We start from the raw sequence: 26,991 nt of genomic DNA on the forward strand, positions 1-26,991 counted from the left end.
CACCATGTGGTTGCTGGGATTTGAACTTCAGACCTTCTGAAGAGCAGTCGGGTGCTCTTACCCACTGAGCCATCTCACCAGCCCATGCCTGGCTTTTAAAACTGTGGGTTCTGAGGATCAAACTCAAGTCTTCATGTGCATAAGGCAACCACTTTATTGACTAAACTCTCTCCCCAGATATCAGTTCTCTTTTTTTAATGAAATGTAATGTATTAAACATTTTGTATGTTTTAAATATTTTCTGAAATTGGAAAAAAAATTGGCTACATGGATAATGTAAAATGAGAAAAAATGCATCTCTTTCAGATTTTATAATCTATGAAAAATAGGAACATATTTCTATTCAGTTCAGTTACTGTACATTAGGATCCAATATATTTTAAAAGATTATTTTATTTTTAGTATATGTGTATGTTTGTGGGTGGTTATGTACATATTAGTGCAATGCCCAAGAAGGCCAGAAGATGGCACTAGGTCCCTTGGAACTGGAGTTACAGGTGATTGTGAACTGCTGCTCTTGGGTGCTGGGAACTGAATCCTGATCTGGTAGAACAGCCATGCTCTTTTGTGGCCCAGCAGTGTACAACCTATGGGTCACCACCCCTTTGGGGGTCCACCATTTCACAGGGGTTCCTTAAAGCCATCCTGCATATCAGATATTTACATAAATTCATAACAGCAAAATTATGGATCTAAAGTAGCAACAAAAATACTTTTCTGGTTGGGGGTCATCACAGCATGAGGAACTGTATTAAAGGGTCCCGGCATTAGGAAGGTTGAGAGCCACTGCTGCAGCCCCTGGTCTGGTACATATGTACGTACATTTTATCAAACTCATTAAGCAGTAGTCACCTTGATTTTTGTGCACTTATTCTGTTTCTGCAGTGTTTTATCTTTTAGGAATGTTTGTATTTTATGCATAGCCCATTTAAGGAAGCATATATCTCAGTATTAATAAAACTATTCTAGCGGACATTGTTTCATTTTGTATGTCTCTTCATTATCATGTTTGAAAATATTAACTAAAAACATATTTCAGGAGTTTGGATCTATGTATGCAATTGTGATATCATTTTCTCTAATTGATTCACAGAGCATTCCCTGCGACTTATTCCTCTACAACACTCTAAGGTGGCCAGTATTATTAGAGATCAGAATCTCTCAAATGTGTGGACAGTTGAATATGCCCTCGAATTATTATTTATTGGTGGCCTGATTCCAGAGGCTGTGTGGATGGCACATAAACTTGGAGACTGGAAGACATCTGTTTCCATTGGTGTGGCCTTCCAAGTGTTCTGTAAACATGATTGCAATTTTGTGCGGTATGGATTTTTAAAATATCTATCGTGTGTTTGTGTGTGTGTGTGTGTGTGTGTGTGCATGTGGTGTGTATGTACATGTGCATATATGTCACTGCACCTATGGGGAAGTCAAAAGAAAAGTTGTTTAAAAAAAAAAAAAAAACGGGCTGGAGAGATGGCTCAGCGGTTAAGAGCACTGACTGCTCTTCCAAAGGTCCTGAGTTCAAATCCCACAACCACATGGTGGCTCACAACCATCCCTAATGAGATCTGATGCTCTGTTCTGGGTGTCTGAAGACAGGTACAGTGTACTTAGATATAATAATAAAGAAATCTTTAAAAAAAAAAAGAAAAGAAGAAAAGTTGTGGAGTCAGTTCTCTCCTTCCGCCTTGTGTGTTTCAGACATCGAAGTCAGATCATCAGGCTTGGCAGCATGTCTTTTTACCTGCTAAGCCAGGTCACCAGCCCAAGGAATATATTCTTAGATAAGCTTCAAATATTGGATAATAGCAAGTGAGGGTAAGGCCAGAAACATTCCATGTAGGAGATGCCCTTTCAGATGTACACAGAAGGGTAGGGAGCATTCTGATGAATTGAGCAGCTAAGGCGTGCAAACATCTTATGCATGAGCAAAAGCATATGGCAGAGAAGTTTTGGGTTATTTTGGGTAGAGGTGTGTATGAAGGACAGCAATGACAAAGGAGAAATTGGATCCTCTGAAGAGCCTTTTTGTAAGTAGGGTTAACAGAGCAATTGTCTCCATATTTTCTTAAATACATTTACTTCTTGATGTAAAATCTTTGCTTTTTTCAAAAATTTGATTTCTCTTGTTGCAGGTCCAAGAAAAAGGGTATGGACCTACCATTAAATATGATACCAGCACAGATTTTCCAGGAAAAGCTGCAGTGCTTTTTAGGTCAGCCAGTCTCTTTGACAGCAAAAAATGAAAAGGGCTCAAAATATAAGCAATTTACAGGTATGTTACCTACAAGTGTTTCAGGTTAATATAAACCCTGTACTATTACAAAAACTTATGAATATATTTAGAAATAAAAACATCCTGAATAATTATCAAAAGTTTAAGGATGGTCTTTATAAGCCGGGCGTGATGGCGCACGCCTTTAATCCCAGCACTTGGGAGGCAGAGGCAGGCGAATTTCTGAGTTCGAGGCTAGCCTGGTCTACAGAGTGAGCTCCAGGACAGCCGGAGCTACACAGAGAAACCCTGTCTCAAAAAACCAAAAGAAGGCAAAAAAAAAAAAAGGATGGTCTGTATACTAAATCATGGGAGCACAGAAAGCTGAGGTCAGTGAGCTGGAGCAGCAGCTCAGTGGCAAAGGCCTGCCTGGCACACGCTTTGCCCAGGGTCTGCTCTGAGCCCCACAAGAAGAAAGAACGAGAAAGCTGATGTCAGGTGAGAACATGCTTACAACTCAGCAGTAGAACATACAGCTCGGAGGGAGAGCACTTGCTTGACATGTACCAGGCCCTGGATTCAATCTTCACTACTGCCAAAACCAAACCAGCCATACTGGAGTATACTCTGTTTTGTACATACATTTATACTTACTGTTATCGTAGAGTTGGGGCCTTGTCATGTATCCCGGTGTGACCTTGATCACTCCTTCTGAGTGCTAGGACTATAGTCATGAGCTCCCATGCCTGGCTGATGTTACCTCCTGTCATGTTTGTTAGATCCCATTGAAGAAGAAGATGCCAGTCTGCTGTTTGGGTCTGTGCAAGAAGTGCTGAAAGCATCAGTTATGGCTGATGCAGACATTGTTTCAGAAACACTACAACTGTTGATGGACTCCGCTAAGGACTTCAGCAAGAAGCTGTGGGGCTTAGTGCCCGTCGACTTGTATCTTCCAGCGCCTCCACTGTATTGCCCCCAGCCAGCTGTTCTTAGTGAGGTAAGGTCACTGGAGTTTTCTCTCAGTGAAAGTTGATTTTGTTTGCTTTTTAAAAATGGCCTGGTAATAATGATTATGTTAAAAATGCAAGAGCTGAAGATAAGCTTCTAGCATAACTGTTTACTAAATGTACAGTCTTAGGTAACATACCAAACAGTTGTTTAAGTAACAGACAACTGTTCTCTTGTCCTCAGGAACATGGTGACAATCTTCTTTTAAAAGCTGAAAAAGATAATCGCCAAAAGCTGTCTGGAATCCTGCAGCGAGTTCTCCTGCTTTTCCGGGCATCTCGGTGTTCTTTTCCTGTAGCGCAGTGGTACATCTTACGGCTGAGATGGGCAAGGAAGGTGATGCAGAAGGTATGCAATGTCTTAGTCATCCAGGTAAGGCAGCCGAGAGCACTCAGTTACACTACTGCCTTCCTGAGGAGCCCTGCCCTGTGAACCATAAATCTTGGGCTTATTTACAATGAACAACTCTGGCCAGTTTGTGGCTGAGATGCCACCAGGAGGTGAGTCTCTGGGCTAGCTCAGGTTAGATCACTATGGTAATAGAATATGTCACTACATAGTAAATTCTTCCAGACTGTGCCTGTTCTTCTACCACCCAAATGTTGGAAGATTTCCTCTGTTTAAGACACCCCCCCCCCCGCCCCTTCTAGAAAGTTTAGATCTGCTCTGTGCACCTTCCCTGCCAGAGGAGAGTCAGCCTCCAGGGAGAGCTCTGACCCAGGGACACAAGTGAGAGCGACATCTTTTATCCCAGGTCTCTCAGAGACCAATCTGTGTAGGAGAGCACACGGGACACCGAAGCAACAGAGCTTATTGGACAGGTGCCCTTCGGGCCTTCATCCTCAGGCAGGAGGCTGAGCTGAGACCCAGACCTCTGGGCACCTTCCCTGCCAGTGGAGAGTCAGCCTTCGGGGAGGGCTCTAACCCCAGGACTCAGGAGAGAGTTGGACTCCCAGGAGTGTTGACAGAGGCTAACAGAATCACAGGGGGAACAAGCTCCAGCCAGAGACAGCTAGAACATCTAACACCAGAGATTACCAGATGGCAAAAGGCAAACGTAAGAATATTACTAACAGCCGGGCGTTGGTGGCGCACGCCTTTAATCCCAGCGCTTGGGAGGCAGAGGCAGGAGGCAGGAGGCAGGAGGCAGGTGGATTTTTGAGTTCAAGGCTAGCCTGGTCTACAAAGTGAGTTCCAGGACAGCCAGGCCTACACAGAGAAACCCTGTCTGGAAAAACCAAAACCAAACAAACAAACAAAATAAAAACAAAAAATAAGAAAAGAAAGAAAAGAGAAAAGAAAAAAGAAAAAAAAGAAAAGTGTTTTGCTGGAGGGGCTGTCATTGGCATGCCTGCAGAGCACCTGATTAGATCTTATCTTTGCTGAAGTGACGGGGAGAAGGATGCTATCAACTTACTACCCATCTTTTTTTTTTTTTTTTTTTTGATATCTATAACAGCATCTTTCTCTAAAAAGAAACCAAAAAACCCCTGATGTATTAGAGAAACTGAATATCCTGTACTGCATTCTTTGTTTGTGATTGTTGAGTGCCACTCACCTTGTTCATACTGTTTATTTCCTGGAAACTGGCTGTTGATAGCTACCCACTGAAATACACAGGTTCGATTATATTCAGGCTCAGATCTTGTTGGAAAGAATCCTTTGTAACTAGCACATACTTCTCTGTCTGAGTTTTGGAACTGATAACACAAGGAGTTTGGGTCAGTCAGACCCTCCTGCATCAAGTTCCCCTTCAGCTCAGCAGCTGCTTTTCTAGTGTGACATTTATTGATAGTCTGTAATTAGAGTCCTTATCTCTTAGGAGTTGCCAACTGATGACTTTCTGTTGTCATTTATAATAGATTTATTTTTTTTAAAGTTATGTAAGATTTTTTCCCCTTGTTTTGGGTGCTGCACATTTAATTTCAGATGACATTTTAAGTATTTTTTCACTCATGACTGTATGGAAAACCTGAGATGAATCTAGGAAAACTGACAAGAGAATGCCACTGGTTTAACACCCTTTCCTTTTCCGATAGAATGTAGTGATTGAATGTCTTGAGTTTGTGAACAGTCTCTGAAAGTGCAGCTCGCTGCAGCTGCCTATGTTGTAGCAGATGACTGGTGCTGCCTGTGGTCTTTGTCATTTTCCTTGACTGCCTCCCCTGTGAAGAGTGTTTACTACTGATGATTAACATATTCTATCCTTCTTTTCAGATTCGAGTGAAAGGGTCCCTTCCTTCTCTTGGTTCTTTCCCGGAATCCTTACTTAATTACTGTAAAGGAGGGATAGCATTCTTTAGACCTGGAGCAACTGGAGACCACACGCTTGATGAAGTTTCCATCAAAGCCCTAGGTTTGTCAGAAATGAGCTACTTGGTTGGAACTCAGATGCAAATGAAGTGTAATAGGATTGTCCCGTAGTCTGGGAAGGTTTTCTAAACTCACTAACTCTAGTTTGTACCTAGGGGTTTATACCTAGACACTCTCCAGCATGTGTGTATGCAGGTGCTTATATGTATGGTCATCAATTCAACTTTTATTATATAAAACAAATTGTGACAACTGTGTTGCTTGCTTGTTTAAATTTGGAATTTCAGCACTAAAGAATACCTTTTCTGTAGCAGTCCTTGCAGGAGGGTGCCCTTTTGTTAAGTGGGTGGGCTTTGAACCTGTCTGTAAAGATGAACCAATTTTGCTTCCCGTTTTTCTGATTTAACTACCTCAGTTTCTTTTCATACATTATTATGAACGAGTTTTGATGACTTTTATTGGCAGACAGGCATTAAGTTGTCTCTGGCATATCAATTCTGATTTCTATTATGAAAAGTTTCCTTAAAGTTTCAGAAGTGAAGTTTCAGAGTTAATGGATTTAGTTATTTCTTACCTCTTGAAATAGTATGCCAAATTATTTGAGGCCTCCGCCCCCCCAATTGTTAACTTTATGTTAGTATGCCCTTATTTTGAGGTACCATTTCCCTGAGATAGTTTTGTTTTGACATCTCTTTATTTGGCTTTATGTTTTGAGATAGTCTCTCATGCTCTGTAGCCTAGGTTAGCTGAGCTCATGCGCATCCTTCCTCCTTTAGCCTTCTGAAAGCTGGTGGTACACATGTGTACCATCATGGCGAGCAAATCATGTCTTTCTTATGACTAATTCTATTGTTTAATTCTTTATTTGCATTTTCCTATATAGGTTAATCTTTCAGTTCATAATTTGTGTCTAGTTATATGTATGACAGGTCTAAAAGACAGTAAAACTTTGGAGGACAGAGAGAAGCAGAAAGGGAGGGAGGGAGGGAGGGAGGGAGGGAGGGAGGGAGAGAGAGAGAGAGTGAGTGAGAGTGAGAGTGTGTGTGTCTTTGTGGTGTGTGTATGTGAGTGTGTGTGTGTGTGTGTGAGTGTGTGTGTGGGAGTGTGAGTGTGTGTGTGTGTCTCTGTCTGTGGTGTGTGTATGTTTGACAGCATTATGAATCAGACTCAGGGCCAGGTGTAAACAGCAGGATCATACCCTCAGACCATATGACATGTTATATAAATTAGTATTCTGGGCCTGTGTAATGGCTCTTCAGGTAAAGGTGCTTAGCGTCTTGCCTAACAACCATGGAAAGCCTAGTCTAACAACCTAAGTTCAACCCCGGAACCCACATGGTAGAAAGAGACCTGACTCTTGAGTGTTGTCTTCTGACCTCTAAGTGAAGGCCCGGGTGGCACATGCACAATTGTGCAACCACACAGACAAACACACACACACATGCATAAATAAATAAATAAAATAAATAACTGTAAAACTTGTTTTAGAAATTAATATTGGAATTTGGTTTTAGAATTTAAAAGATTGAGCAGTACCGAAGCAGGTGGATTTCTATGAGTTTAAGGCCATGCTGATCTGTATAGTGAGTTTAAAACCATCCAGGCTACATAGTAAGACCCTGTCTCAAAAAAAAAGTTTAAATAAGAATTCATATCAGTAAGTAGTTTTCAGGTCTGTAGCTTAGAGTTAACCATCTGCCTGCCAGATATGAGACCCTGGGTTCAAGTTCTGAAGGATATATAATTCTTATAGAATTTGTGTTGAAAGATATTTATAATATACTATAAATTTATAAGCCAAGTAAGTTGGAACTAAATAGATTAATTTAGTCTATAATTTTTATATCATCGTGCAGCTGATACTTATAAAATATTCTAGAATATTATATATTAAAATGCTGGAAGTATCTCTATAACTTTAATATAAGATGCTTACAGTGAACACATTTTTTATTTTGGCATTTTGGCATGTGCATGTGTGTATTTATATTTACATATGTGTGCTTGCATACACACATGTATATGTATGTGGAAATCAGAGGTTGACATCAGGTATCTCTCTTGGTCACTCTCTGTTTGATACATTGAGGTACCGCAGTTGATCCCAAAGCTCGTTGACTGGGTTAGTCTAGCTAGCTACCTTACTCTGGGGATCCTCCACTCTGCCTCTTAATGCTAGGATTACAGTGGGCTCCACACTGTCCCAGTGTTCACATGATGCTCCAGGCTCAGGCTCTGGTCTTCACACTTGTGCAGCAGCAAGCATGTTAGTGGTCGAACTGTCTACCCAGGCAGCCCGCACAGTTTTCTTTTGTGACTAACAGAGTAAAAACATAAATAACCTGCAGATGTAATGGTGCGTAATTTCCTTTTACGTTTGTGTTTTTAGGTTGCTTCAGAGAACTTTGTGCTTTGTGTTGGATGTTGCACGTCCGGGATAAATTGTCATACACTTGCAGGCAGTATCAGAAAGCAAGAGAAAATACAAAGATAGAAAAGGTATTTATCAGCTCAAGAATAGAAAATGAGCATCATTTGGGAAATTATTGCTTAGTAGAAGTGTTTACTATTTGTAGTAAACTATTCTTTTGCACTTATTCTAGTCTGTCCGTGTAAACTGAAAAGACAATTTTCTTCTTGTCCACACAGGACCTCGAGGTAGGGTTTGATTCCTGTGTGGTTGAGCACTGTTTTCATGCGCTGGAATGGGCCTGTAGGATGCTACCATTCTCTCGTTTTTTTAATATGGAAGAACTTATTCAAGATATAATTTTGAGCCTTATTGGAGAACTGCCACCAATCAGAAAGGTAATATGATTGTTGGTTAAAAAACAAACAAAAAAATCCCAACAAACCTAAATCCGAATAATAGTCCCTGATGGATTTCTGTTGCTTTAGTTAGGGAGGATGTTGCCTTTTCCTGTCAGACTGATTGGACTTTGGGTAATGGCCTCCAGTTCAGAACGATAACTATTGTACGACCTCACAGGCAGACCCTAAAGCTCATCAGAGCAGAGAACAGAATGGGAGGAGCCAGGGCTGGGTGTGCTGGGAATAGGGAGGCAGGTGTGCTAGACACGGGGGCGTGTCACCCCTCAGTAAGCAGTCATCCTCCTCTCTCTCCTCAAGCCTCCGATACCCTCTTTGCTTTTTGGAACAGTTTCCATAAATCCTTGAGGCTAACGGATCAGTGTCTCTCAGATCCATTTCAGTGTAATTTTCTTCCATAGATTTTTTTAAAATGTTGGTTCTGAGTACATAGAGAAAAATAAATTTTTTTAAAGGATGTGGAGGGATGAAGAGATGTTACTAAAGGTTCCAAACTTGGATTTATGAGTTAGCTCTAGGAGCCAGTGTATGGCATGATGCTATAACTAATGATCCCCTATGATTTACTGACGTTTCATGAAGGAAGTAGCTCTAACATGTTCTTACTGTGCATGTGCACACATACAGTTATTACTATACTTGGTGACTGACATGCTAATTTGGCTGATAAAGTATATATCAGATCATCGTACCTTCTATCTTGAATATACATAATTTTGTCAAATATTTTACAATATAATAAAAAAGGAAGAAAGAAAAACGATGCTGATTTCTGGTAGCTTGGTTGAACAACTAAAGAGTTTTAAGTAGACATTTATGTTCTGACTTAAAGTGAAGAATTAAAAGAAGAAAGGAAAAGACTGATGTTACTCATAAAACATTAATTTTGTTTCTGAAGGTAGCAGAAATTTTTGTGAAAGCATTTCCTAATCCTGAGGCCATAAGGGTTCCTTTAAGAGAGAAGTACCACTCTCTTCAACAGAGACTCAAACGTGGGGTTGTGAAAGGTATGTACTGCTTCTCAGATATTTAATGGATACATATTGTTGAAGATGTTCTGTTTTTAAAGGATTTCTTTTTAATTATGAGTGTGCAAGTGTATATGTGTGTGCCATGGGTGTGCAAGTGCCTCTGGAGACCTCAGTTCCCTTGGAGCTGGAGTTACAGGCAGCTGTGAACCATCTGATGTGTGTGCTGGGAACTGAACCCAGTTCTCTGGAAGAACAGCAGTGTTGGCAACTGCTGAGCCATCTCTCCAGCTCCAAAATGCTCTTGTTTTGAAGGTATCTGCTGTCTGCCACCCAGGTATCTGAATTTCTGCTATCCTTAAAGGTAAATAAAGAATGAGAAGGTAGATGTATGACCTCATTGCAGAACTAATTACGCTGGTTTGCACGGAGATGGAGCCGACTTCATGTCAGTAACTGTGTCTTAGGCAAGTTGTTCAATCCCGTTAGGCCTTTGCTCTCCGCCTTGCTTCCTTACTTATAACTAAGATGGTTGTTCTGTTGCCTACTTGATTAATCTGTATTGAGAGAGGATTATACAAGGCCAGAGAGAGACACAATGAGCAGGGCTCCCCTGTGGGGAGGATCACTTGTGCTCATGTTTTCAAAACCATTTTGGTCCACACAGAAGAATTTCCCCTCAAAATGAAATAGGAGACAACATGGGGTCTGTGCACTTCTTGTATTTATTGAAAACGAATATTTTCCCTCTTTGCTTAAAGTTACTTACATTTTTTATTTTATCCTGTACATTCAAATGGCCTTGTAGATTTTCTATTGTGGCAAAATGTATAAAACACAAAGCCTGTCATGTGGCCTGCCTCCCTTCCTTCTGTGACGATGCAGAGCAGACCCGGGACCTCTGGGCATCTTGCTCATGCTTCACCACCGCACTACTCCAGCCACGGAGAACCTGAATCTGTCATTTGTTTTCTTAGCTGAAGTACTGCTGGCTTCTTGTGCAACTTGCACTTGCATAGTTTTTGATACTTGCTTCTATCTTCTGAACTATCCTCTTTCTATATTAATAATGCTTAAAGTTTTAGACAATCTTGGGAAAACCTTATTATTGTTATTATTTCTCATTACTTTTAGTATGAAAGCCTTAATTTTTTGCTCAAAATGTTCTCTATTTCCCCACTCAGTGAGGATAGAAGATAATGTTTGTCATTCTTTATTCATCATTGTCTGTCTTTTTAAGGGAAATGGGGCGTTTTTACTTGCTCACTTCTTACATTGAGGTGCTTTGCGGTGACAGGATTGGCCTGGAGGTTTGTTACTCTAGTCCTTACCTACTGTACAGTAGCAGCCAGTCATTTTATGGGTCTCTTCTTCTAAACCAGTTTTGCAGAGAATTACCCTCTGTAAGGCACTGACAGCTTCGTGAGGCAGACACTCCATCAGGGTGAGGGAGTTCTTCAGAACCTTGTTTAGAAAGTCATATTAGCACCTACTGTCTATATCAGAAATACCTTCTTCAGTTGTGGTGGGCTGTGTTTGACTGTTTGGTTCGAATTGAGATGGGTCTTGTAATTCCCCTGTCTCAGCATCCTGAGTTGGTATAAGATGTGCAGGTGTACATTTCCAGGCCTGGCCTACCAAACCCAACCCAACCCAACCCAAAAATTACTTCCCCTTAGGATAGAGGAGCGAGCGAGGGGATCTGGGTTCTTTGCTTTTTATTATTATTTTATTATTAATTTATTATTACTATTATTGATGAAGAAGAGGAGGAGGAGGGAGAGGAGAAGAAGAAGGCGGCTCTTATTCAGCTTCTGCAGTTCTGGAAAGGGCCATAGCTTTACAACAAATACCAAGGAAAACATCATCTGCAATAATGTGGAAATGAGCCTTAGTGTAGTTAGCTTGGTCCCATGTCTCCAGGCAGGATTGGATCCCTTTCCTCCTCACCCTCTTCTTTTCTTTGACACAGGCTTGTAGCCGTGGATGGTCTGGAACTTAGTGTGTAGACAAGGCTGGCCAGGACCTGTTCTGTTGCTCCTGATTGTGCCCCCAGTGCTGGCATTGCAGTCAGCTAGTACTACTGTGCTGCCTTAAATGTTGAGTTGGAACATTGCTGTGAGCCATGAGGGCTTTGGTTTTCCCCCCAGGTCCTCAGACCGAGGAACTGATGTCTGCGGTCATGCGGTGTGTCCGGAAAGTGAGGGTGAAAGCCCTGAAGCGCGTGCAGAGGAACATAGGTGCTTTTGAGATGGATATCTGGGAGCCGGAGGAAGAAGACAAGCCCACCGCCACTCCTGCCGCTGACAGGTTCTCCTTGGGGCCCAGCGTGAGCAGAAGTACACTCACATTAGACCTGGGCAGTTCTCTGCTACACAGCGATGCCGACACCTTCTCTGAAAGCTTGTCTTTGGAAGAAAACACTTGGATACACTTGTATCAGAGGTATACCTGGGAGGTCGTAATGCAGGCACCCACTTCCTCCAGACGAGAGGGCAAATGATGAGTTTATTTCCAATCCTAGAATCCTCGACAATATAAGAAGTAGAGGGCAACCTCTGTAACTCACAGGGCATTACAATTTATATATTTGAAAGTATCACTGAGATTATGGAATGGTTGTGACATCTGAGATGACAGATGAGTAGACACAATTCAGTGGGTGACTTGAAGTCTATTTATTTTTTAAATAATCTTTAGATTTATTTAGGACAGGTGAGGAGTTAGGTGTGTGGCGTTTGTTTTTATTTTGAGACAAGATCTTATTATGTAGCGCTAGCAGGCCTGGAACACAGAGATCTGCCTGCTTCTGCATCCTGACTATTGGAATTAAAGGTTTGTGTCACCATGCCCAGTTTAATCTTTATATTTAAATAGAAAGTTGACATACTTAATTTAAAAACCTTAAATACAAAATTCAGCTTTAAAATCCAGTAAAATACTAAAAGTTGAAAATACATGTTTGATTTTTTTATGAGAGCTCACAGTCCCAATACAATAAATATACTGTATAGACTTCCTCCGACCACTTGGAGTAAGGATTATGGAATTATTTGAAACAGTAGATGTTTGTTTTGTTTCTAGTGCTGGAGCAGGAACCCAGGCCCTTGCACATTACAGATAATTGTTACATCACTAAGCTTCCATATTTGGGCCTCATCCCCAAGACATCTCATTACATATATACAAATATCAGCCCCCTCCCTGCCCCAACCAGTAAGAAAACCCACCCAGACCCAAAATACTTCTGGTCCCAAAAATTCCAGATAACAGATACATAGCCTGTTTTGAAGTGATTGGGGGTTTGAGGACCCAAAGGAAGGAACTTGCACACGCATCTTTAGAACTCTTCGTAAATTCCTGACCGATTCTTCCCGAGCGTATAAACCTGTGATTTAAGGTCTTGTGTGTGTGTTTTTTTTTAAATTTACTTATTTTTTTATATGTGTATACACTGTCACTCTCTTCAGACACACCAGAAGAGGACATGGGGTCTCGTTATGGATGGGTGCTGAGATTTGAACTCAGGACCTCTGGAAGGGCAGTCAGTGTCTTAACCACTGAGCCATCTCTCCAGCCCGTCCGTGATTTAAGATCTTGGGTTTTGTTGTTTTGATTAAAATTATAGTAACTGCAATGTAATATGTTCTCTTTGACTTAAAACTATATAATCAGCTGGGCGTGGTGGTGCATGCCTTTAATCCCAGCACTCGGGAGGCAGAGGCAGGCGGATTTCTGAGTTTGAGGCCAGCCTGGTCTACAAAGTGAGTTCCAGGACAGCCAGGGCTTTACAGAGAAACCCTGTCTCAAAAAACCAAAAACCAAACCAAACCAAAACAAAACAAAAACAACAACAACCTCAAACCTCAAAACTATATAATCAATAGTAATTTTCATCTTGATTAAGTTAAATTGCCATATCTACTCCAAACATACTTCAACAATATCTAATACCATTTTAATAGTGTGCTTGTTTAAGAAAACAACTGTGCTTAAATGTGCAGACCTACTTTGCAGGCTGCTATTGTGCTGTCTGGGTAAGCAGACATGCCCTGACCTGGGCCCAGGCACCTCACAACTTTTTTCTTACTGAGAGATCTGAGAGTGTCTTCTACCCTAGCAACTGTGTTGAAAAGAGTCACTTGAAAGCGATTGTGGCTGACAGCTCAGCCAACAGGTTCCATAGAGCAGTTTGTTGTCATTGTCATAACTTCAAAAGACTCAAGCAACTGCTGCGTAGTGGAACTCAAGGGATTGTGCTCCTTGGTTACAGTGTGCCACCGGGCTTGAGAGAGGCCGTGGGGAAAGAGCCACGGAACAATGGATGCATGGGTGGCTCGTGACTTTTGTGTTAATTTTCTAAATGTTTATGTTAGAGGGCCATTTTCACCTTCAGAATGGACATTCATGCACTTATTTTTATATTTGTCTGTCTGTGTCTGTATGGTATGTGGGGGATATGCGTCATGGCATTCCTGTGATGACCTGTGGAGGTCTGAGGACAGTTTGGGACGGTTGGTTTTCTTCTTCCACTGTGTGATTCCAGGGAACAAAGTCAGGCCGTGAGACTTGGAAGCAGGTGCTTTTACCTGCTGAGCCGTCTTGGCAGCGTAGCTCTTCTTCTTCTGTAGTAAACCTTATGTGAACACATTTTAACTGTGCCTAGTTTCCCTTTGCATATTGTGCTTTAAAAATAATTATTTTTAGCCAAGCGTGGTGGCGCATGCCTTTAATCCCAGCACTCGGGAGGCAGAGGCAGGTGGATTTCTGAGTTCGCGGCCAGCCTGGTCTACAAAGTGAGTTCCAGGACAGCCAGGGCTACACAGAGAAACCCTGTCTCGAAAAACCAAAAAAAAAAAATTTCCTGTATATATATTTACTTTATGCATATATATGTGTACCAAGTGCATGCCTGGTTCCTATAGAGATAAGGAGAGGGCATTCAATTCCCTGAAACTTAAATTACAAATAGTTTTGAGCTGCCTGACTTGAGTGTGAGGAGCCAAACTTAGGTCCTCTGGCAGAGCAGCTGGTGCTCACAGCTGCCAAGCCGGTTCTCCTACCCCTGGCCTTCAACCTTGTACAATAGTCTGCTTACTAGCAATCATGTAGTTCATTATGCTTCATCGAAAAGTCAATTGAAATACAAAAAAGTACATGACTTGATCAATACAGATGTTTTTAAATCCATTATGAAATAAATACTAATAATTAAACAGTGATTAAATTAATCTTGCTGTTCTTTTTTTTTTAATATCACAGGCATACCCCAAGTCATATGGAATTAGCATTGGTTGGTAAGCCCAGTGATAAAAAGAAAATAAGTAATCAGAAAGAAAACTCTGAAAAGAAAGAAGATGATGAGCCAGCAGGGAAGAAAGCACTGCCTGTCATTGGTGTTTGGGAATTTGAGCGTGATGATGATGAATATATTAACTTCCTTGAGCTCTTCCTGAGTTATGTTCTTGAAAGAGACCTTTGTTCCAGTGACCCTGGCATTCCATTTTTGACCAGCTTTTCTGGGCGCCTTAGAGAACATGAACTTAATTCTTTACTTTTTGATGTACACACAACATTAAAACGACGCCAGAGCAAGACCATCAGTGAGAATGTGTATAGAGCTGGTTCCTGCTTTGCTGTCACTCCTGAGTCACAGGAATCTGAAACCCTGTCCTCTCTAAACAGTATGGGCGCCCAACATTTAGAAAGCCAGGCCCTTTCAGCTTCAGCTTTCACCTTTAATCAGTCAGGGAGCACCTTGGAGAGCCCTCTGCAGTCTGATATCATGAACTGGGAAAGAAGGGCAGGATTGTTTGGCTTAAAACAAAAGCCAATGTATAGAGTTCCAGATGACGAGCGAGAGAAGCCCACAGTGCACAGATCATCAAACCATTCCTTTTGGGTTCCCGAGTCCATTAAACCCGGAAGACACAGATTCCGAGCTCTTGAGGGCAGTGCTGGCCCCCCTCGGGAAGACCTTCCTCTGGCCCTGCAGAGCACGTTCGGCGATGCAGGGAGACTGGTAGAGTGGATGATCCGCTGGTCAGATCGGAGACTGCTCTGTGATCCTGGGGTCACTCCATCATCCTGTAAATACAGTCCAGTAATTCGTGTGAAGACCTCTACAGCTGCCATTCTTACCTCCTTATGGCTTCTGGAGCAACCCTACTCTGCTGCAGATACGGCAAAAAATGGCATTATTAAGGTAATTGCATAAGCCCTTCATAACAAGTGACGAAAGTACCATTCTAGTTTAAAACTGTTTTTACTCTGTAAAGAATTTATTAAAGTAATAGCAAATTAATGACAGTGCTGATTATACTCTGTATCACCCATTGTATCCTTTTTCTTAAAGAGATTCCTTTCATTCTTGGAGAAAATTACAGCGTAAGTGCCTTCAGGGAGGCTGTGAGGATTTTATTTTTTATACTGTTTGTTACACAGAAACAGGGAAGAAAACACTTTATTAACATTATAAATGCTTTTACATTTCTGTTTTTTCTCTTAAGTTTCAGGCGTTAGTTGATAAAGGGACTAGGCTACTTGGGTTTTGCTACTGAAGTTTTTAGCAAATACATAGGGGATGTTTTCCTTGTACTCTTGAGACAAAGGTTGCAAAATCTGACCTGAAAACCAGCTACGGAGGAGCAAGGCTTATCAGTCTTTCTTTAGCATGTTAATGGCGAAGACCTTCATTCTAAAACAGTGATGAGGAAGTGTGTATATGTGTGTGTGTGTGTGTGTGTGTGTGTGCGTGCGCGTGCGCACGAGTGTGTGCATGCACTCGTGCACATTATTTTTTTCTGTTTGTTAAATTGAACGTTTATTTCCTTTTTAAAAAATATCCACTTCTGTTATTTTAAGGTGTGACGTTTATGTGAAATGAGGGGACTTGTTTTCTTGAGATTTGTGTTTCTAGGTAACACATGTCTGAGGTAGGCAAATACATTACTTGTATTGTTTTACATTCTTTCCTTTTATTCTTGTGTATATGGTGGCTTTTGCCTGTATGCATGTCTGTGGTCCACACACATGCAATGCCTGAGGAAGCCAGAAGACAGTGTTAGATCTCTTGAGCTGGAGTTGTAGACAATGGTGAGCCATGAAGTCGGTGCTGGGAATCAAGTCCAGGTCCTCTGGGAGAGCAGCCAGTGCTCTTAACAACTGAGTCATCTCCCCAGCCCGGCCACTTGTATTTTTAGGTGCATGTGTTTTAACACTATGTGATCATGAAAGTGTGTGTGTGTGTGTGTGTGTGTGTGTGTGTGTATGAGAAACTTACTTTTTCCTGATAGACAAAAGATTTGACCATTGCTTCTAGAAACAAATAATTGGAATGTTCAAGTGCAGTAAATAATGTATAAAAGAATCCATTCTAAATAACATACGAATGATATAAAAGTATGCTTTTAAAAAGTGCTGTAATAGTCCATATAAAATTCTAAGATGATTTCTTCAGGTTCTAGAGCGCCATCACACTGAGCCTCAGGTGGCAGCTGAGAGGGAGAGCGACGTTGATGCTGACTGTCCAGCTGCAGTAGCAGCTCAGGAAGGGACTGAGTGCCATCAGAGCCTCTGGAAGTAAGTTGCTGTGTGTCCTCCTCCCCAGGAAAGTCTGCTGGCGTAGGAAGAGCTGAGCTCTTGAAAGTGAGGAGGAGGAGCATTTCTCTGAAGTGCAGGAACAGACTTCAGCGTCCTGAAGTACTTGGAACTCACTGCAAACTGTGTTTCCTCCAAGTGGATCTAGCATGTCTTTCCTGAGGGAGGAACTAATTCCTTCTGAAAGCCCCCTTTCTATGAGACAACAGTAGGAACACTATTATTTGAGAACAGTTAGTCAGACCTCTGTCACTACGTTGATAAACACGAGGTAGGCAGCTTACAGAGAAGGTTTATCTGGCCTACAGTATTAGAGGTTCTACTATATGGCTGGTGGCTTTATTGCTTTAGGTCTATACTGAGACAGGATGTCATGATGAAAGTACATGGTAGAGGAAGGGCCGGGACTCATCATCCTATTCAAAGGCACACATTCAGCAACCTGCGAACCTCCCCACGGTTCCTACCTCTCGGTGCAGCCACCACCACCCAGCACTGCTGCCCTCTGAGCTAAGCCTTGGACAGCGGGAGCCTCGGAGGGACGGAACCTGCATATGATGAATACCATAGCAAAAGCATGACGACTCCTTTGTGAAGACATGAATTTTGCATAAACTGAATTTACTGTTTTGAGTAAATGAAAGCTAGGCCCTTCCATGTATCAGAAATATAAGAAACATTTTTTAAAGCTTAGAAATTATGAAAATGAAATTTGTTTGTTGTTGAAAAAATGAATTAAATGTTAAGAAATTGTCTCTGAGACTGAATTCTAATTTTCATGGCTCCCTTTTCGTTAGTAGAATGCCAACTGAAGCAGAAAACCATGGCGTGAAGGACACTGGTGATGAGATTACTCCTGTTACTCCGGGGACTGAGAGAGAGCTTGTGCATGCTGACGGGCATCACTCAGAAGCAGAGTCATCTACACAAGATGAGATGGACGTGCACATCTCAGACTCTGAAGGTCAGTTCGTGCAGGCCATAATTTCCGTTGGCATTACTAATTTATAATTAATAACATCCAAAATAAAAATTCTTAAATATATTTGCCAAAACATAGCTTATAACTAAAAGATTTGTGGTATCTTTTGAAATGCAAGCATATTAACTTACTTATAACTTGATTTTCTAATAGAACCAAGAATATGCAAGACATTTTTATATTAGTAGGTTTCTTACCATGCCTGGGCAGTGATTCCTGTGAACAAACTGTGGGTCTCTCCCCAACATTTCCTGCAGTATCTCCTAAACCTTAGAGAGAGAGAGAAAATGAAAAGTTTATCTTTAACATTCATCATTCCCTTCATTTCTAATCCTTCTACAAGGACCCGTTGAGAGTCTGAGAGGTCCCAGTGCTGTCATCTGCATGCCAGAGTCACAGCTCTCATCAGAGGTAAGCCCGTGAGCAACACACACAAGTATGTGACTGTGACTTAGTGCTTAAACGGCACCTCAGATGCTTGCCCCACTGTATAGTATGTTAAGGCAAAGCTGCGTCTGGCGCATGTGCGTTGCCCTGTAGGCAGTGTGCTGAATTTCTCTTTCTCTGAGATTCTGTTATGGGTGCTGGGCTTTCAGACACACTAAAGCATTCCATTTCTGGAAGTAGCAGGCTGGTCAAGAGTGTGAGCGTGTCCTTGCTTATGAAGTGAGCTCAGTTTCAGTGTGATTTGCCGTTTCTATGTATTACTTGTTTTCTCAAATCCAAATTTCTAAGTGGAACATAGATCTTTCCTGTTATTTTAACATTTATTTAAAGAAAGTGTTAGTTTTTCCTCATTTTGTGGCAGTTTTCACAAGTTAGTTTGTGATTTATAAAACAGTCTATAGGCAACACCTCGTCTTTCTACTTTAATGGACTCAACAGCTCATCCTGATGGGCTCAAGGCAGTTCACATGTGTAAGGACTTGCTCAGAGCAGGACGGAGACTTTTAAGGGTCATTTTGTCACTTGCTTTTTAGATTGGTATTTAATGTAAAATTCAGAATACACAACAAGAGTCATGCATGTGTGTCTCACCTCTTCATTGTGGGCATGGGCACTGTTGACTTTTACAGCATTCCGCAGAAGAGGCTCAGTGTTCCAGGAAAGAACCACGAGACGCCAGCGTGGATACAAACTTGACAGAACAGAAGGGGTAAGGAGAAGAAAGTAGGACATGTGTCGTTGTCACTTTTCTATTGCTGTGAAACAGCATCATTACTAAGGCAACTCTTATAAAACAAACCATTTAACTGGATGTTTGCTTACAGTTTCAGAGTCTATGATCATCATAGCACTGGAGCAGTAGCCGAAAGCTTTACATCCTGATCCACAGGCAGCAGAGAGAGACAGACAAATGGATGGACAGACAGAGGGAGGGAGGGAGAGAGGGAGGGAAGGGGTGAGATGGAGAAGTGGAGAGGGAGATGGAGAGGGAGAGAGAGAGGGGAAGGGGACAGGGCCTGCCATGGGCTTTTGAAACCTCAAAGCCCAGTGACATAACTCCACCAAGGCCATACCTCCTCCACCAAGGCCAGCTCCTAACAGTTCCACTAATTACAGACAGAGCATTCAAACATAGTGTGTGGGGGCCTTACTCTTCAAACCACAACAACATGATTTTAAGCTGTTTATTTTAATCTTAGGCTTTCAGACATTTTTCATAATTTATATAGTTTAGATTGGTATTATTGCTTTTATTTATAATGACAGTGAATTGTTCTTGATAAATGCAATCATTGGTAGAAATAATCTTTTCTTTTTTGCCTTTGTCCTCTTGTCACTCAGCCTTACCAAAATGAATTCTTCCTGTACCCATAAAGAGGCCAGGGTTTATTCATCTACTAATTAGGGAAGTAGAAATCCATTGTGCATCATACACACGGCCTTCATTGTTGTGTTCTTGTTGCTGCGTTCTGTCCATTAGGGCTCCACACAATGTTCATAATTTGCTTCTGGCACTTCACTGTCTCAGGGGGAGGTGGAAATTTTAGAATTTTAGAAAATGTAGGAGCTGATAGATAGTTGAGCCAGTAAACTGCCTGTCATGGAAGCAGGAGGACCTGAATTTCATCTCTAGTGCCCATGTAAAGAGCGGGTATGATGGCGCTCACTTATAAGTCTAGTGCTGGGTCAGTGGAAGTGGGCAGATCCCTAGGACCAAATGGCCAGACAGCTACACCTCATTGCCTAGGCCCTGTCCCTCGAAACAAAGTGACCCCTTCCTGAGGAACAACACCCAGGTTGACTGGCCTCTTCATGCCCAGTCTCCCGCACACCACCCTACACAAGCCACATGAGGGGTTCTCTCCCCCTGACACAAGCCATAGTTATCTGGGAAGAGGAACTCAGCTGAGAAAACGCTTATCACGCTTACAGATTGTGTATAGGGCGTTTTATTGATTGCTGATGGATGTGAGGAGGACAGATCACCCCTGAGCAGTTGGTGCTGGACTGTATAAGGAAGCAGAGTGAGCAAGCCAGGAAGTAAGCAGTCCCTCCGGAGCCTCTGCTGTAGTTCCTGCCTCCAGCTTCCTGCCTGGGAAGTGAAACCAACCGTTCTCCTCACAGCTAGGGAAACCTAAGACACTTGATAAGAGAAGTAGCATTAGACTCCTTCTTCTCACATCACAGACTTATCTAGTTTGGAAAGTCAATATAATTTTTTTGTTGTTTTTGAGATAGGGCCTTACTGTGTAGACCTGACTGGCCTCAAATTCATAATCTGCATGCATTTGCCTCAAGTGCTGGGACGAAGGCATATGCCACCACAGCCAGCTGAAACATTTTCTCTTGAGGTGCTGTGGATCGTTTATAGGGCCTTATACGCGATGAGCAAGCATGTTACAAATGAGCTGTGTCTCCTGTGCACTAAAGAATACGTTTAAAGCCCTGTGATGTCATTATAAGTATTAGTATTAAGCATTTGTATTTATAAAAATTAATCTTCACAGTTTCAAATGTAACAGTAGATTGTTTGCTCTGAGTAAAGTGCTATTTATTCAATGGAACTGTGGGTCATAGGTGGCTTCATGTCCCCTAGCTTTAGATTATATTTTTGTTGCTAAGCAAGTTGTGTATTAAGTCATTGAGTCTTTGCTGTTGTTTGAATGTGGGACTAATTACTATGGAGACCAGTGGAAACAGATTGTGATTATGAGCTAAGTGCTGCAGTGGTACTAGAGGGGTAGATTCTTAGGTGGCCGGGCGGGCGGGAGTCGTGTGTGCACCGTAGAAAGTGTAAAGGATGGCGAGCTCCTAATCCCCTATTTCCCTTTGTAGTTCTGTGGAAGCCTTGTCAAAATCGGAGTGCAGTCTTCCTCATTCACTTTGTATAGATGCAAATTCAGAAACTTCTAGGTAAGCATTTTTATCTACTGGACAATTTTGAAATCATGTTATAAAAATAAGAGAATATAACTCCTATGCCAGCCTGAAATAATTGCCACATATTTGTTCTAAACACTAAAAAAATAGGTAAAAGTAATGTAATACATTGAAAAAGGAATGTAGGCACACCGTTTTGAGACCTCAGGTCATTATTTACAGATTTTCCTATATCTGTGTTTTAAAGAAATGAACTATGTTGGGACAGTCTTTTCAGAAAAAAGAAAATCCAGTACTAGATATATTATTGAAATATTGTTCCCATTCATCTTCTGATCCCTAACATAAGAAATGCTTTTAGCCCATTTTAATCTTCCTTCCTTCATTTTGCAGTACTGGGTGTTGAACCTAAAGTCTCAGACAGACTAGATAAACTGTCCACCACTGAGCTACCTTACCCCAGGACTGTCCTGCTCCACCTGATAGCTTCTGAGACCACAAGAGCGAGGCCAGGCTGCCGTGCTGCAGATTTCACTACCTTTAGGTTTCTCCTCTTTGTAATTTCTTCTACAAGAGTTAATCAGAATGCTAGTCAAATTTGCTGAGTTAGAAGGAAAATTCAGTACAATTTTATATCATTCTCAGACTTGATCTCCTTGCTAACTGATGAAAGTGAAGCCTAGTAAAGTTGGGTGAAAATCATCACATCAATTGTGAAGTCTATTGTCGTAGATTTACCATGTAAATGCAGTTTTGGTTTAAAGCATGCTCACTGCAAAACAAAGAGAAAAACAGTGCTGAAAGGGAATGAATGAATGAATGCAAGTTCAAACTGTCTGCGATTGTCTAGGTTCTTTTCTGAAACAATGATTGTTTATTTGAATATAATACTTGCCTGGTCCCCCCTTTAGTTGATGGAATTTATTTGCTTAGAAAATACTGAAAGTATAGGTAGGGTGGCACATGCTTTTTAACCCAGCACTTGGGGTGCAGAGGCAAGCAGAGCTCTGTAATTTAAGGCCAGCCTGATCTACTTAGTGAGTTTCAGGTTAGCTAGGGCTACATATAGAGTCCTCATTGGAAGAAAGGATAGGGATGGGGGAGACAAAAAAAAAAAAAAAAAAAAAAACCTTGAAGATTCACTATATTTAAGGAATTATTTCTTAATAATTGTTTTGTCCAAAAAACAAGACCTAAGAACTGCTTTAATCTTTAATTTTTTTTGTTTTAAATAGTATTTTTATTATGGTTTATTGTAAATGGAGACTCTGGTTTGTTTGAAAATAAAATGTTCACAGTTCTGTGTATGTAATAATTACCAGAACTCATTTTATGGTTTTATTTAAATGTCTTCACACAGTGCACAGATTTCTGACCTTAAAGAAAAATCACCCACAGTTCCACCCCTCATGTCCAATGGAGCCCAGGATACTTCACAAACACCTCAGAAGAGTCAGGGAAATGAACACAGGCCTCAGTTACCAGACGCTTCTGAGTCTGTTAGGCAGATGCTCCAAGATGAGATGTTTAAATTAGTTCAGGTGAGCATGTACCTATGTAAGTAAATCTTTACCTTATATATAATTTGAAATTTGCAAATTCATAGAAGTGGAGTAGGCAAAATGGAATTCCATGCATTTCTCCGTCCTTATGAGTCATTGGATGTCATTTAACGTTTGAGAATGTGGCTCTTAACTGTGACATCTTCACTTCTTTTCATTGTTTTATTCTAGCTGCAGCAGATCAATTTTCTGAGCCTGATGCAAATAGTAGGACCATCGGTTGCTAGTCTCCCAGACATGCATGGACTTCTTCAGCAGGCTCAGTCTGTGCGTTTTGGGGAAAGCCAAGTATCAAACTCCACAAAGAGTGATTGTATTGAAGCCAACAGCAGACAGAGAGTTAGTGCCAGAGCACAATCCGTGGGAGAGTGCACCAGGGGGCCTGGCAAGAACAGCCCAGCAGACCACGAAAGAATTAGCCAGCCTGATGGAGATACACAGGTAACTCACACTAAGATGCTATTAGAACTGAAGAAGTAACCCAGTGGCAACACGCTTGCTGAAGGCTTGAGTTCATCCCTCACAGCAGTGATAAAGAAGAGTCAGGCAGTAACAGTCAGGTCTCTGCAGAGCCTTGCTGGCTAGAGCCTAACCTGCTGCGTGAGGACATGCCAGTGAGAGAACCTGCTTTAAAGCAACAGCAACAACAACGACGGTAAAAAAAAGCAAAAGAACAGTGGGAGGCACCTGAAGACTGACACCCATTTTATTATTCTGGTTTTATTTCTGTTCCTGTCGGGAAATCCCCTGACAAATACAACTTGGGGGAGAAAGGGCCCCTGTCCACTTGCTGTCCAGGGCTGTCATCTGTGAGGGGAAAGGGTCCCTGTCCACTTGCTGTCCAGGGCTGTCATCTGTGGGGGGAAAGGATGTCTGTCCGCTTGCTGTCCAGGCTGTCGTCTGTGGGGGTAAAGGGTGTCTGTCCGCTTGCTGTCCAGGCTGTCATCTGTGGGGGAAAGGGTCCCTGTCCGCTTGCTGTCCAGGCTGTCGTCTGTGGGGGTAAAGGGTGTCTGTCCACTTGCTATCCAGGCTGTCGTCTGTGGGGGGAAAGGGTGTCTGTCCGCTTGCTGTCCAGGCTGTCGTCTGTGGGGGTAAAGGGTGTCTGTCCGCTTGCTGTCCAGGCTGTCGTCTGTGGGGGGAAAGGGTCCCTGTCCACTTGCTGTCCAGGCTGTCATCTGTGGGGGGAAAGGGTGTCTGTCCACTTGCTGTCCAGGCTGTCATCTGTGGGGGGAAAGGGTCCCTGTCTGCTTGCTGTCCAGGCTGTCATCTGTGGGAGAAAGTTAAAGCAGAAGGGGCTTGAAGTGTGCAGTCAGTCACAGGAAAGGAATACACACCTCATTTGCTTATGCTCTGCTCTCTTCTGCATTTTACACAGTCCGGGAGCCCTGTGCTAGGGAATGGTGCCAAGAGCTAGGGCTGGGTCCTCCCATGTCAGTTAAGTAAGATGGTGTCCACAGGCATGGCCATAGGCGATGTCAGTGTAGACAACCTGTTCATTAAAACTGATTTTTCTAGTCATGCACACACAGTAGATAGCATTTGTGTCCATCTCAGTTAATTGTGGACTTTTTAAAATTTGAATAAATGTATTTTTAAGCAATTTTTCTAACATACTATTTATTCAAATCATACTGAATTTTATTTACAAAATAAGGAATTTGTAATATATTCTAAATGTATATAATATTTTTCTTTCAGGATATTCCACATGGGAGTGTTCCTTTGTGTCAATTAGATGGCCAGCTTGAGGTGAGAGGTCAGGCTGGAGCACCTCGGAGCTTCGTACCTCCTTCCTTTCCTCCTGCCCCTGCTGCAGACAGCGGCCTCCAGCTTTTGTTCACACCCGCTGCTATCCAGAAGACGCCTCAGCTGATCCCCCCTGCCCGAGCAGGCACTCCTGGCCGTGGCTTTCCTCTGCTTCATTTTCAGCCCAAGCGTGACTTCAAGCCCCTTTCCTTACCTGTAGGAAGAATTCCACAAGTTTCTTTCAGGCCCCAGGCCCAACCAAAAGAGGCTTGGAGCCTGTCGGACTCTTGCCAACCTCCTGTGTCTCAGGGAACAGTGCATACCACGTTACCATCTCCTTCAGATTCGAGCCACTGTAATGCGGAAGCCATGAGAAAAGCAGAGGCTGTCCTCACCAGCATCCCAAAGCATGTGAACATGGGTCAGTACGTAGGGCAAGGGTACTTGACACCTCAGCAGGATTCTTCAGTATTTATAAAGCCAGAAAATGTGTTTGATGTCAAACCAAGGCCCCCTGAGACAGCTCTTCAGAATTCTTTTGGCCTTCCTTTATTACACCTGCAGTTTAAGCCTCCTTATGGGTTCTCAGCACCACCAAGAGCATTCAGTCGATTTCCCTCAGTACCTGGCACAGAAAGAAGAAATCATCCGCAACTGTCATTACTTCATCCGTGCTTGCCCCCAGAGAATACGGTAATGACTTTCTGTGTGACCGATGTGCATCCTGAACATGTATGTGTGAGTGTGTGGGGTGTGTGTGTGTGGGGGGGTGTGTGTGTAGCAAGTGCACATGCTGTGTTTGAAGTTTCTATCAATATTTTAGATAAAAGTTTTTAAGTACAAGCCAGCTTGTCAGTAGCATTCCACATAAAGAGACAGTAGCTTTTTAAATCCACTAAGTCCTCCTCAAAGATCCTTAAAGAGACAGTAGGTTTTTAAATCCACTAAATCCTCCTCAAAGATCCTACCTGGATTTATGAAACTCAGATGGTTTCGCTTGTAATTGTGTTAGGTAGTAGTACGTACTAGGTAGTAACTGAGTCACTTGTTCTGTGCTGCACGTTATTTCTCCCAGACGCTGTTGTGAACAGAAGGGCTTATTCATTAGGAGAAGTATTAACTATGCCTCTTGTCCTTGACATAGTAAGAACAGAAGAGCGGATTAATGATGCAGACATTTTATTATTTTGAAAATAATTTTAAAGGTTTTTTATTAGAATAATATGCTAAAACCCAAATTCTTCTGATAACCCCTGTTTAGGGATCACCAGAATATGCAGATGTGCTTACTCCAGGAGGAAGAGTGTGTATGGAAATTCAGTTTAGAAGAAGGGATGTCAAGATGACTTAGTTGAGGGCCAGAAGGCAGCTCACTGGCCAAGCGCTGACTTAGCCTGCTCCGGGCCCTGAGTTAGTTTCCGGGGAGAAAATAAAAAAGCCCTGTATGAAAGTTTAACAGCCCTCTCTCACTGTCTAAGACGTGGCTAATCACTCTTCCTGTACAGGTCAGCTTGTTGGATTGGATGTGTTCTGTATCTTATGTGTTTCAGTTTAATCTAAATGTTTTCTTTATTATTCAACATAATTGTGTATTTGAGTTATCTTTTCTTTTGTAGTATAAGAAGCCCCAACTTATCCCACTTGAAAATCTCCTGGCATTTAAAAGAAGCCAACAAAAACTGGCACACAATGTGTTTGAACAAGGTGATTCTGCTCATCTTCAGTTTCTAAAAGTCAATATGGAAGCATCTGAAATAACACAAGGAAAGAAGAGGCAAGTTCATGTAGCTGTGTCCTTGTCATTTGCCATGTGTTTAATCTTATAGTTTGGAAAGATTTACTCTATTGTGAGAAATGGGATTCCCCCAACCCCGTCCCCAGTCCATTTTTCTTAGTTTTCCTTCTTACCTTTCATGGCTGGAGAGTTTTTCTCCATGTTTCTGTGACAGAATGAACAATTATGTTTTGTAGCACAAATCTTTGGGATCGGGTGAAATCCCATGTGCAGCTAACCAGAATTCATCTTTACTCAGTCCACCACACATCCCCAGACTGTTACATGGTAGGAGGGTAGTGACAGTATGAAGTGTTTCATATCCACACACACATGAGGAGTGTGTGTGTAGAAGCAAGGCTGCCCCAGACTAACTGAAGAGCAGCTATTGTAGTCTTGGCCCTGCAGTGGGTGATACAGAACGTTGTTTAAATGCTGTCCTTTCTGCCTCCAGTGCTCCCTGCTGAGGTCTTTATTTACCTCTTCATGGAACTTAGTGGAGGGTTTTCATGCGGTTTCTGGCACCACAAGAGTGAAACTATTTAAAAGATGTATATCTAAGCCGGGCGTAGTGGCACATGCCTTTAATCTCAGCACTCAGGAGGCAGAGGCAGGCAGATTTCTGAGTTCGAGGCCAGCCTGGTCTACAAAGTGAGTGCCAGGAC

At 42.1% G+C, this 26,991-nt stretch overlaps 1 protein-coding gene across 3 annotated transcripts in view; it reads left to right on the plus strand.

Annotated features, from left to right (window-relative positions):
- The window catches only part of Cplane1 (ciliogenesis and planar polarity effector 1), a 97,902-nt gene that overhangs the window by 34,841 nt on the left and 36,070 nt on the right, over positions 1-26,991 (plus strand). For 2 of the 3 annotated variants that reach the window (XM_021183611.2, XM_029469881.1), the window contains exons 17-35: positions 1,094-1,322; positions 2,139-2,278; positions 2,998-3,215; positions 3,410-3,574; positions 5,444-5,582; positions 7,929-8,038; positions 8,189-8,347; positions 9,267-9,375; positions 11,487-11,781; positions 14,599-15,541; positions 16,796-16,917; positions 17,733-17,899; positions 18,261-18,328; positions 18,994-19,073; positions 21,200-21,277; positions 22,605-22,785; positions 22,978-23,247; positions 24,505-25,245; positions 26,169-26,326. In XM_021183611.2, the coding sequence (XP_021039270.1) occupies positions 1,094-1,322; positions 2,139-2,278; positions 2,998-3,215; positions 3,410-3,574; positions 5,444-5,582; positions 7,929-8,038; positions 8,189-8,347; positions 9,267-9,375; positions 11,487-11,781; positions 14,599-15,541; positions 16,796-16,917; positions 17,733-17,899; positions 18,261-18,328; positions 18,994-19,073; positions 21,200-21,277; positions 22,605-22,785; positions 22,978-23,247; positions 24,505-25,245; positions 26,169-26,326 (4,372 nt within the window). The remainder of the gene's footprint in view (positions 1-1,093; positions 1,323-2,138; positions 2,279-2,997; positions 3,216-3,409; positions 3,575-5,443; positions 5,583-7,928; positions 8,039-8,188; positions 8,348-9,266; positions 9,376-11,486; positions 11,782-14,598; positions 15,542-16,795; positions 16,918-17,732; positions 17,900-18,260; positions 18,329-18,993; positions 19,074-21,199; positions 21,278-22,604; positions 22,786-22,977; positions 23,248-24,504; positions 25,246-26,168; positions 26,327-26,991) is intronic. The other variant, XM_029469882.1, reaches the window with a different exon arrangement.

The sequence above is a fragment of the Mus caroli genome, chromosome 15 (assembly GCF_900094665.2).
Source record: "Mus caroli chromosome 15, CAROLI_EIJ_v1.1, whole genome shotgun sequence".
Lineage (NCBI taxonomy): Eukaryota > Metazoa > Chordata > Mammalia > Rodentia > Muridae > Mus > Mus caroli.